The following is a 13,629-nucleotide window of genomic DNA, read 5'->3' as shown; positions in this document are numbered from 1 at the left end:
GGGGTGGTCATCCATCATATAGTCTGTGTCGCATTCAATTCTGTCCCCAAACGCGAATGACTCGTTTGTCCCAGTGTTTGATACAGAGCAGACCCAGACAGGCACTTCCCTCTATCGTTCCCAGACTCCAAGGGAATCCCACAGACACTTCCTCAGTGGTCTATCTTTCCCAGACTAAATAACTCTGTTGACCCTGTTACTGTCAGTCATTGTGACACACACACACCTAATCAAAGAAAGTGGCAGTGTGGTTGTGCATCGAGCAGCACACTTTTTAACTAAAAGGAAGTAGGTTTGATTATTTGATGCTGCATGCTATGTATAGAGGACGACTTTCAGTCTACACACAGTGTGAACCAGCGCATAAATTGAGATCATGTTTTTCCATCCCAGAGCTAATCCTAATTTTAAAAAATATATTAATTCAATCAAAAATTCTATACATTTTCCAGATTGTAATTTGTCTAATTATCCACTTTTGTTCATGAACTCAATTCAGGTCACGGTGGATGTTAAAGCAGCATATGGGTGGTACTTGTCATAGGGGACATAGGGATTTCTTCCTCCCTCCAAAGCCGTGGTGATGTCATCATCGGTGAAGATCATGTGGACTCAGACGTGTTCCCGTCTGAGTGACCACCTGGGGACACCCTTCCCCCATTAGTAGAGACAACCTAGGGACACACTGCCCGCATCAGTAGAGACAACCTAGGGACACACTGCTCCCATCAGTAGAGACAACCTAGGGACACCCTGCCCCCATAAGTAGAGACAACCTGGGGACACACTGCCCGGATGGCACTGAAGGATCATGGGTGATAGGTGTAGGACTCAGTCAGGGCCATGTGCACCAGAATGAAGCCCCTCCCTTCACTACCATGATTCATCACTGCCAGGGAGCGGGGGTTGTGTGTGTGTTTTTGGGGGGTGCATGAGAGAGAGAGGGGAGAGAGACTGTGTGTGCATGCATGTGTGTGTATGTCGTAAGTGGCTGCCTAAAGCCCAGATTCTCTGAGACAGGGGACTTGAGCGTGATGTCTGGACTGAATACTAAATATTTGAGTCCCAGAACAGGGGCCTTAGATAGAATATAAGAAGCTGACATTATTATTTCACTTCATTTTCAATTGGAGTCGACGCTGCTGAAAAACATGGAAGAGAGAGACGGTGGTGTCTAGAATAGTAAGAGAAAGGAGGAGGGAGGGATTCCGAATCCCCCCTCCTTCCTTGTACTGTATATACAGGGGCGGCAGGGTAGCCTAGTGGTTAGAGCTTTGGACTAGTAACCGAAAGGTTTCATGCTCAAATCCCCGAGCTGTCGTTCTGCCCACTGTTCCTAGGCTGTCATTGAAAATAAGAATTTGTTCTTAACTGACTTGCCTAGTTAATTTAAGGTACCATAACAGTAATCTAGCAGTATTGGAAATGCAGACATTAAGTCATTATTAATTAATTGGAAAAATTGTTGCTTGGCGATACTGCATAAGATGGCCTACACATCAAAGGTGGAATGTTCTCCAGCTGTAGTTAGAATTTTCAACATGGTTACTATGTCAATACAACATGCAACACAACAGTGTTACTAGGTGTAATTATAATCTCGCCAACCCAAAACTAAAATCTAACAGATTGATATGTGCGTCTGTCCACAAGAGATTGTTATTGCACCAATGTTCCTACACATGTGGAAGAGCAACTTACATGGGGAACTTCATCGCTTTTTAAGTTTACATTTGATTTGATTTGATTTATTAGGATCCCCATTAGCCGACGCCAATGGCGACAGCTAGTCTTTCTTACTTATATTCAGCACAATTCAAGTTTCTACATACTTGGAAACTACATTTTCTTTTATATGTTTTCAGTATTATGTGGAAACTGCAATTTTATCCTGTGATGTAATCAGGCGGTCATCTTCAAAACAATTCAGTAATTATCCAAAATACAACAAGAGGGCATTTTTTTCTGGTTCTTTGCATCCTTGCAAAACTTTATTTTTATCACAGCATTTAAAAAAAATACCCTGTAAAGTATTGAAAAAAACATCAATCATATCCAGGTAGAGTACTTTTTTACAAACTCTGATAATCTGAGTCCAACGGGCCTCACTGCTCCCCTAATAGGGTTGCAGCCAAATTAATTAGCTGCTTAATGCCGGAGAAAGTGCAATCAGAACTCTGTGTCGAGGAGCACTAATTATGAATAATTCACTATGGCTGGATGCCAATCAACACTAAAAAGCATGAATGTAAAAGCCAATACAATTACTGATTGTTTATTAAGGTATAGTGAGGCAGGAATGTGAACGAGTGATGTTGTATCGGGAAATGTCTTATATAACCTGACGGCAGGCTGAACAGAGAATGAAAAGGAGCTTGACAGCAATGTTTTCCTATCAGTGTTCTCTGTCATTGACTTTAAGCAAGAGAAGAATTGTTATTGACTTTCAAGGCAGTGAGAGACAGGAAGCCATTGACTGCTGCGCTAAGGCCTGTGGTTTTACTGTAACTCTAGCTGCGCTTTAGAGCAGAAACGTCATGTTTAGACTTGATGTTGTGTCATAGGTATTCAGACTCGTTAAAGAGAGGGCCAATTTAATTGAGACATAGGCCTACATGTAGTAACAGGAAGATGGCTTGTAGTACCATTGCATGAGCCAATCCGTTTTTATTGACTGTCGAACTATGCTAGTGTTTGATGACATCTCCAAGTCAATAAAAATAAACGAATATGCCTGCATGTATTTATCTACCATAATTAATATATTAAGCTCCTTCCAATATACACTTTATATACAAAAATATGTGGACACCCCTTCAAATGAGTGGATTTGGCTATTTCAGCCACACCTGTTGCTGATAGGTGTATAAAATCGAGCACACAGCCATGCATTCTCCATAGACAAACATTGACAGTAGAACGGCCTTACTGAAGAGCTCAGTGACTCTCAACGTGGCACTGTCAATGGATGCCACCTTTCCAACAAGTCAGTTCGTAAAATGTCTACCTTGCTAGAACTGCCCCGGTCAACTGTAAGTGCTGTTATTGGGAAGTAGAAACGTCTAGAAGCAACAACGGCTCAGCCGCGAAGTGGTTGGCCACACAAGCTCACAGAACAGGGACACCGAGTGCTGAAGCGTGTAGCACGTACAAATCGTCTGTCCTCGGCTGCAACACTCACTACAGAGTTCCAAACTGCCTCTGGAAGCAACGTCTGGAGTGGTGTAAAGCTTGTGCACCACTGGACTCTGGAGCAGTGGAAACGCATTCTCTGGAGTGATGAATCACGCTTCACCAGTCCGATGGACGGATCTGGGTTTGGTGGATACCAGGAAAACGCTACCGGCCCAAGTGCCAACTGTAATGTTTGGTGGAGGAGGAATAATGGTCATTTGAGAGAAATAAGCTTTTTGTGCGAATGGAACATTTCTGGGATCTTTTATTTCAGCTCATGAAACATGAGACCAACACTTTACATGTTGCGTTTATATTTTGGTTGCCATTCTCAGGACAAAAACAAGACATATCATCCTTGCATTTTTTTGTTCAGTGGGAATGCTGGTATTACAAATTGAGCAAAAGTACCAATAGTACCCAGGTCTGAATGATCTCCACAATCAAGTGACTACTAGACTAGAGCCTCTTGACCCATTGCAGGTTATGGTGACCTGGTCTGTGCTCTGTTGCAAAGCTTCAATCAAGCAGATTCCCTTTTACTTTGAGTAGACTGTGTGCAGACATGAAAGGAAATGTTATAGGGCAACTCGATGCCTTACGTCAGAGCGACCAATCCACCTGCACTGTCGGTTGAGGGACGAGCGATGCCTAGGTGTGACGCCACCTGTCGGATGACAATGAGGGCAAGCAGCATTAATAGATTAATAAACACTAAAAAGGTAAAGATATTGGTATGATGCAAATCCACTCTTCTTGATATAGTGTAGTAAAAGTATAACAAGACCTTGGCATTTACAGTCGGCTATATGCCATTGGGCTATATGCCATTGGGCTATATGCCATTGGGCTATATGCCATTGGGCTATATGCCATTGGGCTATATGCCATTGGGCTTGAAAAGGGTGGCTTGGCTACCCACCCCATCGCCCTGGCAAAAAGCCACGCCCACTAACATTTTAATGAAGCAATAGATATGGCAGCTGAATTGAATTTAGTATGAATTAAATTCAGAGTTCTCAGGCAAACAGAATCTCCCCTCTATCTCCAAGTAGGTGAATTAACGTAGGAGGTTAGGAGAATTACTGTGTGGCAGATTAAGAGAACTAACGTTGCATGTTAGGAGAATTACTGTGTGGCAGATTAAGAGAACTAACGTTGCATGTTAGGAGAATTACTGTGTGGCAGGTTAGGAGAACTAACGTTGCATGTTAGGAGAATTACTGCGTGGCAGATTAGGAGAACTAACATTGCATGTTAGGAGAATTACTGCGTGGCAGATTAAGAGAACTAATGTTGCATGTTAGGAGAATTGCTGCGTGGCAGGTTAGGAGAACTAACGTTGCATGTTAGGAGAATTACTGCGTGGCAGGTTAGGAGAACTAACGTTGCATGTTAGGAGAATTTACGTGACAGGTTAAGAGAATGAGGTTAAAGTTAGATTTAGCGAAAAAGCTACAAGGAAGCAGCAACGCAAAATTGGTCTTGAGTGGCAACCAATCTACCCAATTAGATGTTAGGTTTTCATACACCCACTTATGATGATCCTCCCACTTATTTCGCAAATGCCCACTTTCAAACAAAAATCCAGGTATTTAGTAGTTTATTAGGAACCCCATTAGCTGTTTCTGAAGCAGCAGCTACTCTTCCTGGGGTCCACACAGAACATAAAACATGACATAATATCAATAGACGAGAACAGCTCAAGGACTGAACTACACACATTTTAAATAAGAACAATAGAACCAAAAAAGGTTCTACGGACGATGACACGCATACCACAGGAGGTTGGAGGCACCCCTCAGCCTCATTTTTCTTTTAAAGCAAATGTTGTTGTTTGCTTGATTTTGCTATTCTGTATGCAGTTACCAATGACTAGCTCTTCTATCCCTCTATCATCATGTCTGATTTAAAAGAGAGAAACGCTAGGGGGTGGAAATGTCAAAGGGCCTCTGATGGCTTGGCCTTTCATCAGGCTTGGATTTCATGAGGTACATTCAGCATTGCAATGTTTTCTAATGGTTCAGCAACACATTTCACAACTGTTTCCTAACTATTCCAAGTCAAACTATTCAACTGTAACCAGACAGGCACCAAAAAGAAAGCGAATACTAAGTTATTTTCTACACTAATGCCATTTGTGTATTATTGGATACAATACTCAGATGAAATGTTAAGTGTTTTATGTGTTGATCATCTGTTCCTAACTGAAGCCTGTTTGTGTTAACGTTATTTTGTTGGTATATTAATAATTCACCAAAACAACTCACATTCAATGGTAAACTATAGTTATATAGAGTAAACTAGTAGTATAGTTAGTTTAAATAGTTGCTACATTACACTTGGCTCTCACTATTGCTAAAAAAGGAAAAAACTCCTAACCACTCTTGAGAAACTAAACCTATTCCCAAAAGGAACGAACTTTGGAATAAGAATTAAGTCGACAAATAAAGACCAGCCTTCACTACCCGTTGCAATTCTTTCGGTTAATCCCTCATCAAATGATGTAGGCTAAAGTTTGAAATAATGGCAGTATTCTACTCTACCACCCCCACCGCTCCACAATGTGAGTGTGAATAAAAATATGTGCGTCTGAATCATAGGCAGACAGCTTAATGCTATTGGTTCGCGGAGAGACTTGTACCTGTAAGTGGGAGTGCCCATCGTCAGGATGAAATGTTCCTTCCTCTGATCCAGAGTAGTAGAGTCTGTTGAAGAATTCGATTGGGAATAATTTAATCAACATTCCCAGGACTCCCAGCATGCAGCCTATAACGTCGTGGAGCAAGGAGAGAGTGAGCGAATGGCTCAAAGGTAGGCTATAATTGGCGCTGTTTGTGTTTGGCAGGTGACTTTAATTCGGTTTTCACACCGGGAGCCGTAAATAGAAGCGCCACGAATCATCTTGGAAGGGGAGGTGGAATGAGGAAGTTAAATTGATAGGTGCCAAGTCTGATTGATCAAGCTTTAATACACAATTAATTGGTATATAATATATATAGCTTATCCTGATACTTTTGCCTGCAAAATCGTGTAAATGTTTCTTACAAGTCAGAATGTTTTATATAATTACGCCGACTTTTAAACTTACTCTACCGGTTATCTGTGCGGTTTGTCCATCAAATGCTTGAAATTTGAGACAAGATATCCACAGGAAGGTATTTTTTTACATTACCTTTTTAGAGTCGGAACCAGTAGGTATATGGTTCGGTTCGCCACCAAGGTAAAATTCGTTTTATTTTAAAAACTCGGTGTTCTCTCGTCAATAACGATTGAACCAGGCATGCCATAACAATCAACATTTTATATTTATATTCTGAGGATGGGGAGAAATTGACACCAATTCCTTTATTTTTTAAGTCTTCAAAAAAAATCACAAAAAAAGGTGTAGATTGTTCGCCATCCTCCCCGATTCAGAATGTACCATTTTCATGGCATGCTTGGTTTTTACAGGTTTTAGTGTCAAGCTGTAGGCTATATACCAATTAATTGTGTATTACAGCCCGGATAAATCAGCCACTAGGCTATGCCATGTCCTCGTGTTTTGAAGCCTACTAAATTGACACTAAAGTACAGTATGTCCCTTCTACATGTATTTATTATGTGGAACTATTGGAATGTGCTGTATTTTATATATATTTTTTTCAAAGCAGCCAAATGGGTCTAAATTACACCAATACTGCAGCCATCATTTTCAGCGAGTAGAAACTAGTCCAGTTACTCAAATGCCTCTGACAGTCAACACACAACAGTTTAAGCTTGAATTTGTAGATCTTATAGGCTGTTTTTGTTCATAAGAGCATCTTTTCCACATTCAATGATTTCAAAAGGTCTGCACTGAGTTTATACCATTGCAATATGTTAATAATAGCTGAGAAAGAATGGCGCCGGAGGGAATGTCTGCTGTTTTACGGCTCCTAACCAGCTGTGCTATTTTGTGGGGTTTTTTCACATTGTTTGTAACTTATTTTGTACAAAATGTTGTCTCTTATGACCGAAAGAGCTTCTGAATATCAGAACAACGATTACTCACCTCAAACTAGACCAATATTTCTTTCTTTAATGAGTCCATCACGAAGGATATGCTGCTTCTCCGAGACCAGGCCCAAATCCCCGTCATTCGTGTTAGGAAAAGACGAAAATACAAGGGGCGATAGGGGTGCCTTTTGAGAATTTGTCAGCGAGAGGGAAAAAAAACTCTAGACCACATTTACTCCACACACAGAGACGCATACAAAGCTCACCCTCAATTTGGCAAATCCTCCTGCTTACAAGAAAAAACTAAAGCAGGGAGTACCAGTGACTCACTCAATACGGAAGCGGTCAGATTACGCGGAGGCTACGCTACAGGACTGTTATGGTATCACAGACTGGAATATGTTCCGGGATTCATCCAATGGCATTGAGGAGTATACCACCTCAGTCACCGGCATCGTCAATAAGTGCATCGACGACGTCGTCCCCACAGTGACCGTAAATACATATCCCAACCAGAAGCCATGGATTACAGGCAACATCCGCACCGAGCTAAAGGCTAGTGCTGCCGCTTTCATCATTAACTTCTTGTGTCGAGCCAACCCGGATCCGGGATCATGACTACAGCCTCAAGCCCATTACCATAACGCAACGTTAACTATTCATGAAAATCGCAAATTAAATTAAATCAATATGCTAGCTCTCATGCTTAGCCTTTTGTTAACAACACTGTCATCTCAGATTTTCAAAAATATGCTTCCCTACCATAGCTAACTAGCATTTAGCATTCAGCGTTAGCATTAGCATTTAGCATTAGCATTAGCAGGCCACATTTTCACAAAAACCAGCAAAAACATTCAATAAATCATTTACCTTTGAAGAACTTTGAATGTTTTCAATGAGGAGACTCTCAGTTAGATAGCAAATGTTCGGTTTTTCCTGAAAGATTTTTTTGTGCAGGAGAAATCGGTCCGTTTGGTGCGTCACGTTTGGCTACCAAAAAAACCCGAAAATTCAGTTATCCAAACGCCAAACTTTTTTTCCAAATGAACTCCATAATATCGACTGAAACATGACAAACGTTGTTTAGAACCAATCCTCAAGGTGTTTTTCACATATCTCTTCAATGATGTATCGTTCCTGGAAGTATGATTCTCCTTCTGTAACGCAAGGTACAATGGTTGCCACTGGGAATTACGCACCGATTTAGACAAAGGGCACCGGACGGTCCCCTGGCAAATGTAGTCTCTTATGGCCAATCTTTCAATGATATGCCTACAAATACGCCACAATTCTGCAGACATCTTGGATGAACGGCAGAGCGCATAAGCTCGTTCACAGCATATTCACAGCCATATAAGGAGACGTTAGTAAACACAGCGTCAAAAATCCTGTTCATTTCCTGTTTGAAGTTTCATCTTGGTTTCGCCTGTAGCATTAGTTCTGGGGCACTCACAGATAATATCTTTGCAGTTTTGGAAACGTCAGCGTTTTGTCTTTCCAAGGCTGTCAATTCCATGCATAGTCGAGCATCTTTTCGTGAAAAAATATTGCGCTTAAAACGGGCACGTCTTTTTATCCAATAATGACATAGCGCCCCCATAGGTTGAAGAGGTTACGTTTGCTGACGACACAACAGTGGTAGGCTTGATCACCGACAACGAGACACCCTATAGGGAGGAGGTCAGTGACCTGGCCGGGTGGTGCCAGGGCAACAACCTCTCCCTCAACGTGAGCAATACAAAGGGGATGATTGTGGACTACAGGAAAAGGAGTTCCGAACAGGTCCCCTTTAACATCGATGGGGCTGTAGTGGAGTAAGTCAAGAGTTCCATGTTCCTTGGTGTCTACACCACCAACAAACTATCATGGTCCAAACACACAAAGACAGTCGTAAAGAGGGCACGGCAATGCCTTTTCCCCCTCAGGAGACTGAAAATATTTGCCATGGGTCCCCAGATCCTCAAAAGGTTCTACAGCTGCACCATCAAGAGCATCCATACCAGTTGCATCACCGCCTGGTATGGCAACTGCTCGGCATCTAACCATAAGGTGCAACAGAGGGTAGTGCGTAAGGCCCAGTACATCACTGGGGCGAAGCTTCCTGCCATCCAGGACCTATATACTAGGCCTTGTCAAAGGAAGGCCTAAATAATTGTCAGAGACTCCAGTCACCCAAGTCATAGACTGTTCTCTCTCCTACCGCACAGCAAGCGGTACCGGAGCACCAAGTCTAGGTCCAAGAGGATCATTAACAGCTTCTGGAAACAGAAGATACTCTGCAGGACAGAATCCATCCCAATCATCTTGGCTCCTGGACCCTGTCTACGTATTTCAAGGCAACGTTGAAACAATGACTTATCAATGACCCAAGATCAGCTACACTAATCCCTACCATTGTGACAATGAGTCGTCATAATGCTTCATTACATTTACATTACATTTAAGTCATTTAGTAGCACAGGGGCTTTGATAGACACAATGTATGTAACTTAATGTATTTCCCCCTAATTTCCCTGAATACCCTTGTTAATCCTACAGCTATTGGATGCAGTAATGAGCCTATGAACCAGAGTTACACTGTTAGCACTGAGATGGTGTGTCCTAGTAGGAAGACCACTTTGTGAAACTCACCCTGAACTATCAAGTCTACTTCTGATAAGCTTCCCAGTAAAGCATTAAAAAGAATTAAGCAACGCAGAAAAGTGCTAAAAAATAGCCCATATTAACATATGCAGCCTGAGAAACAAGGCCCATGAAGTCAATAACTTGCTTATAACAGATGCCATTACGAGAAAGTGTGTGCCCTCAGGCCTGGAGGGAAGCTAAAGTCATTCTGCTACCCAAGAATAGTAAAGCCCCCTTTTACTGGCTCAAATAGCTGACCAATCAGCCTGTTGCCATCCCTTAGTAAACTTCTGGAAAAAAATGTGTTTGACCAGTTATTATGCCATTTCACAGGAAACAAATTGACAACAGATTTTCAGCACGCATATAGGGAAGGACACTCAACAAGCACAGCACTTATTGGCTGAGAGAAATTGATGATAAAATGATTGGGGGGGCTGTCTTTGTAGACTTCAGTGCAGATTTTGAAATGATTGGTCACAGTCTGCTGTTGGAAAAACTATTGTGTTATGACTTTACACCCTCTGCTATAATGTGGATAAAGAGTTCCTTGTCTAACAACAACACACCCCTCATGGACTACAGCAGCGTCAGCCCCCCGACAGCTGTGTTAGAAATGGTAGGAAGCAGCATTGTAATGTCCTGTACTCGTGCCTCAGGATCGCACAGGGTTTTTGCCCCGGGAACCAAGATGTTTCTCACCATAGAGCTGCCGATGATGACAGCTGATGAAATGGCTGAGGATGTCTGGTCGTTCTTGCACCTTGAGTGGTTTAGAAGACCCCTTGTGAACCGATGGGAGGTGGGGCTCGATGGACCCGAGCCAGCCGTAGAATACATCGTGGCTGATGAAGGGGAAGATCTGAACCCATGGTAGAAGTCACCGGAGAGAGAGCGGGAGACAGAACAGGGGACAAAGTCGCAGGTACCTCTGGATCCAATCTCAGAGCGGAAGTCCTCCGGGATGAAAGTGCCGGAACATCTGGATCCAAGGCAGCAAAGCTTTTTCTGTGTCTGACAGGGGTTCCCCAGCAGCTTGGCTAAGTTTGCCACTGTTTCTCTAAGAGTAGCCCATAGTCCGTATTGCCCTGGAATCAAACAGCTCCTGCAACGTTGAAAAGGTTTGTTAGCGACCTCCATTTAAAACTACAGACTAGCTGGGCTTCTGTGATTCTCTTGTTAACAGGAATTGACTAAAATGTTGCTATGAGCTACAGTGTATTCGCAATTACAGCACGCAACCCCACCTCCCAAAACAAGAACAGCCAGTGAAACGCACAAGCAACAGACCTGAGTCACACACCAGTACGGCAAACGAAAAGAAAGTGGAGAACTTGGTCTGTATGGATCCTGCCTGCGCATACACAACACGAGCAGGAGCTGACCAACCCGCAAGTTGGTGCTGTAGAAACGAGCAGTGAGACAAAACACTGGTCAACAAGTTAGTAATTGATATAATAACGAGGCATCCTCTCGTCTGTGATTTGGAAATAATTACAATGCTGTTGCCATGATGATTAATGGTAAAGATGCAGATAATGACCATGACAATGCTGTTGTGATGAGATTAAAATGATGATCCGGATAAGAAATGAGGATGATGGGTAACACTTTATTTGAGGGTGTATAAGGACTGTTGGTTAAATAAACAACGTAGCCCAGTGTTTGCCTGCTCCTAGGGTCCTAGCCTGATGACTCTCACTACATTTTTCCACTGCACTGTCATTCACTACATACTTTAGTCTGAGACTTCCATCATTGACGTTGTTGTGGTGATGAGGGGCACAAGTGACGTTCTGGCACAACCCATCGGTTTCTAGACCAATCAGACGGCCCCGAATATGTTAGCATTCGGTGAAGGGTCAGTGAGGTACTCCGCTCAAGACTCATTGCAGAGAAGAAACAAACGTCCGTAACACTTGGTTGCCAGGAGACGGAGGATACAGAAGGATGCACATTTTTGTTTTTGCCCTGTAGGTTTGATGATTAGTTGATAAGTTGAACCAAGTGTGTTTGTGGAAGGACAAAAAGAATAATGTCCACTAAGGTAACTGCACAATTGTCAGAAAATGTTCATAAAAGCTTGAAAAAAAATCGGATTATCCGTGTGTGGTCTCTCTCTCACTCTCTCCAGGTCTGGACGCTCCTCTCCAGCAGTACCCCTTCAAAGAGTGGAGGGTGACGGGGTTGGACCTGCTGCAGCTCTCCTCCCAGGACCTGGAGCAGCTGGGCGTTCACAAGACCAGCCACCAGGAGCTCATCCTGGAGGCTGTGGAGAAGCTCTGCTCCCTGGTGAGGCCCGGGCTGCTGCTCCCTGGGGGCTTGAGGGCTCATAGATTGATACAAGGCCCAAAGTTTTATATTATTCATTTAAAAAAAATCATGGTTGGAAGATTTCTGGAAAATGTAGGAATTTTGTGGAAAGTTACCGTCAATTTTGGTTGATAAATAAAATTTGATTTGTCACAACAGGTGTAGACTACTGTGAAGTGCTTGCTTATGAGCCCTTCCCAATGATGCAGTTTAAAAGTATAACACACAATAATGGATTTGTATACAGGAAGTACCAGTACCAGATCAATGTGCAGAGGTACAAGGTATTTGAGGTAGATCTGTACATGAAGGCAGGGTAAAGTGACTAGACATCAGGATATATAATAATAATAATAAGGTATTTGAGGTAGATATGTACATGAAGGCAGGGTAAAGTTACTAGACATCAGGATATATAATAATAAGGTATTTGAGGTAGATATGTACATGAAGGCAGGGTAAAGTTACTAGACATCAGGATAGATAATAATAAGGTATTTGAGGTAGATCTGTACATGAAGACAGACATCAGGATATATACGAGTTAAATAAAGAACAAAGTAATAGCAGCAGCAAATGAAATGATATGAGTGTGTGTTTTGTGATGTTGTGTGTGTGGTCAGTGCAGATATTTTGGGTATCATTAATTGACTATTTAACAGTCTTATGGCTTGGGGGTAGAAGCTGCCTCGGAACCTGTTGGTCCAATAGCCGATGTTCCAGTACCGTTTGCCGGACGGTAGCAGAGTGAACAGTCTATGGCTTGGTGGTTGGAGTCTCTGGCAATTCTTCGTGCTTTTCTCTGACACCGGCTGATTTTAAGAGGTCCTGGATGGCAGGGATGTACATGGACTGTCCGCACCCCCCTCTGTATCAGACAAGGGTGGTGCATTTTCCATACCAAGCAGTGATGCAGCCAGTCAAGATGCTTTCTATTGCAGCTGTAGACCTTTTTGAGGATCTGAGGACCCATGCCAAATCTTTTCAGTCTCCTAATGGGGAAAAGGTGTTGTCGTGCCGTCTTCCTGACTTCATGACTCTTTCTGCTATAGTCTACAATCAGCTCCTTGGTCTTACTGACGTTGAGGGAGAGGTTGTTGTTGTCCTGGTAACACTGCTAAGTCTCTGACCTCCCCTGTAGGCTGACTCATCAGTGACGGTAACCACCGCCGTGTCGTCAGCAAACTTGTTGTTGGAGTTGTGGGTGAACAGGGAGTACAGGAGGGGACTAAGTACACACCCCTGAGGGGCCCATGTGTTGAGAGTCAACGTGGCGGAGGTTGTTGCCTAACCTCACCACCTTGGGCCGGCCCGTCAGGAAGTCCAGGATCTAGTTGCAGAGGGAGGGGTTCAATCACAGGGTCCCTAGCTTGGAGGGGACAATGGTCTTGAATGCTGAGCTGTAGTCTATGAACAGCCTTCTCACATAGTTATTTCCCCTATTGTCCAGGTGAGAGAGGGAAGTGTGAAGTGCATTTGAGATTGTGTCATCTGTGGATCTGTTGGGGCGATATCCGAATTGGAGTTGGTCTAGGGTGT

The 13,629-nt window shown here is 43.0% G+C and overlaps 1 protein-coding gene across 1 annotated transcript in view; it reads left to right on the top strand.

The window, feature by feature from the left end:
- Nucleotides 1-5,817: 5,817 nt before the first annotated feature.
- LOC124001906 (CNK3/IPCEF1 fusion protein-like) overlaps nt 5,818-13,629 on the top strand; it is an 84,476-nt gene continuing 76,664 nt past the window's right edge. The window contains exons 1-2 of the mRNA XM_046309058.1: nt 5,818-5,988; nt 11,912-12,069. Coding sequence (XP_046165014.1) covers nt 5,937-5,988; nt 11,912-12,069 — 210 coding nt within the window. The 5' untranslated portion in view covers nt 5,818-5,936. The remainder of the gene's footprint in view (nt 5,989-11,911; nt 12,070-13,629) is intronic.

The sequence above is a fragment of the Oncorhynchus gorbuscha genome, linkage group LG17, assembly GCF_021184085.1.
Source record: "Oncorhynchus gorbuscha isolate QuinsamMale2020 ecotype Even-year linkage group LG17, OgorEven_v1.0, whole genome shotgun sequence".
NCBI classification, from domain to species: domain Eukaryota; kingdom Metazoa; phylum Chordata; class Actinopteri; order Salmoniformes; family Salmonidae; genus Oncorhynchus; species Oncorhynchus gorbuscha.
The sequence above is the reverse complement of the archived record's forward strand: the minus strand, read 5'-3'. Positions and strand labels throughout refer to the sequence as shown.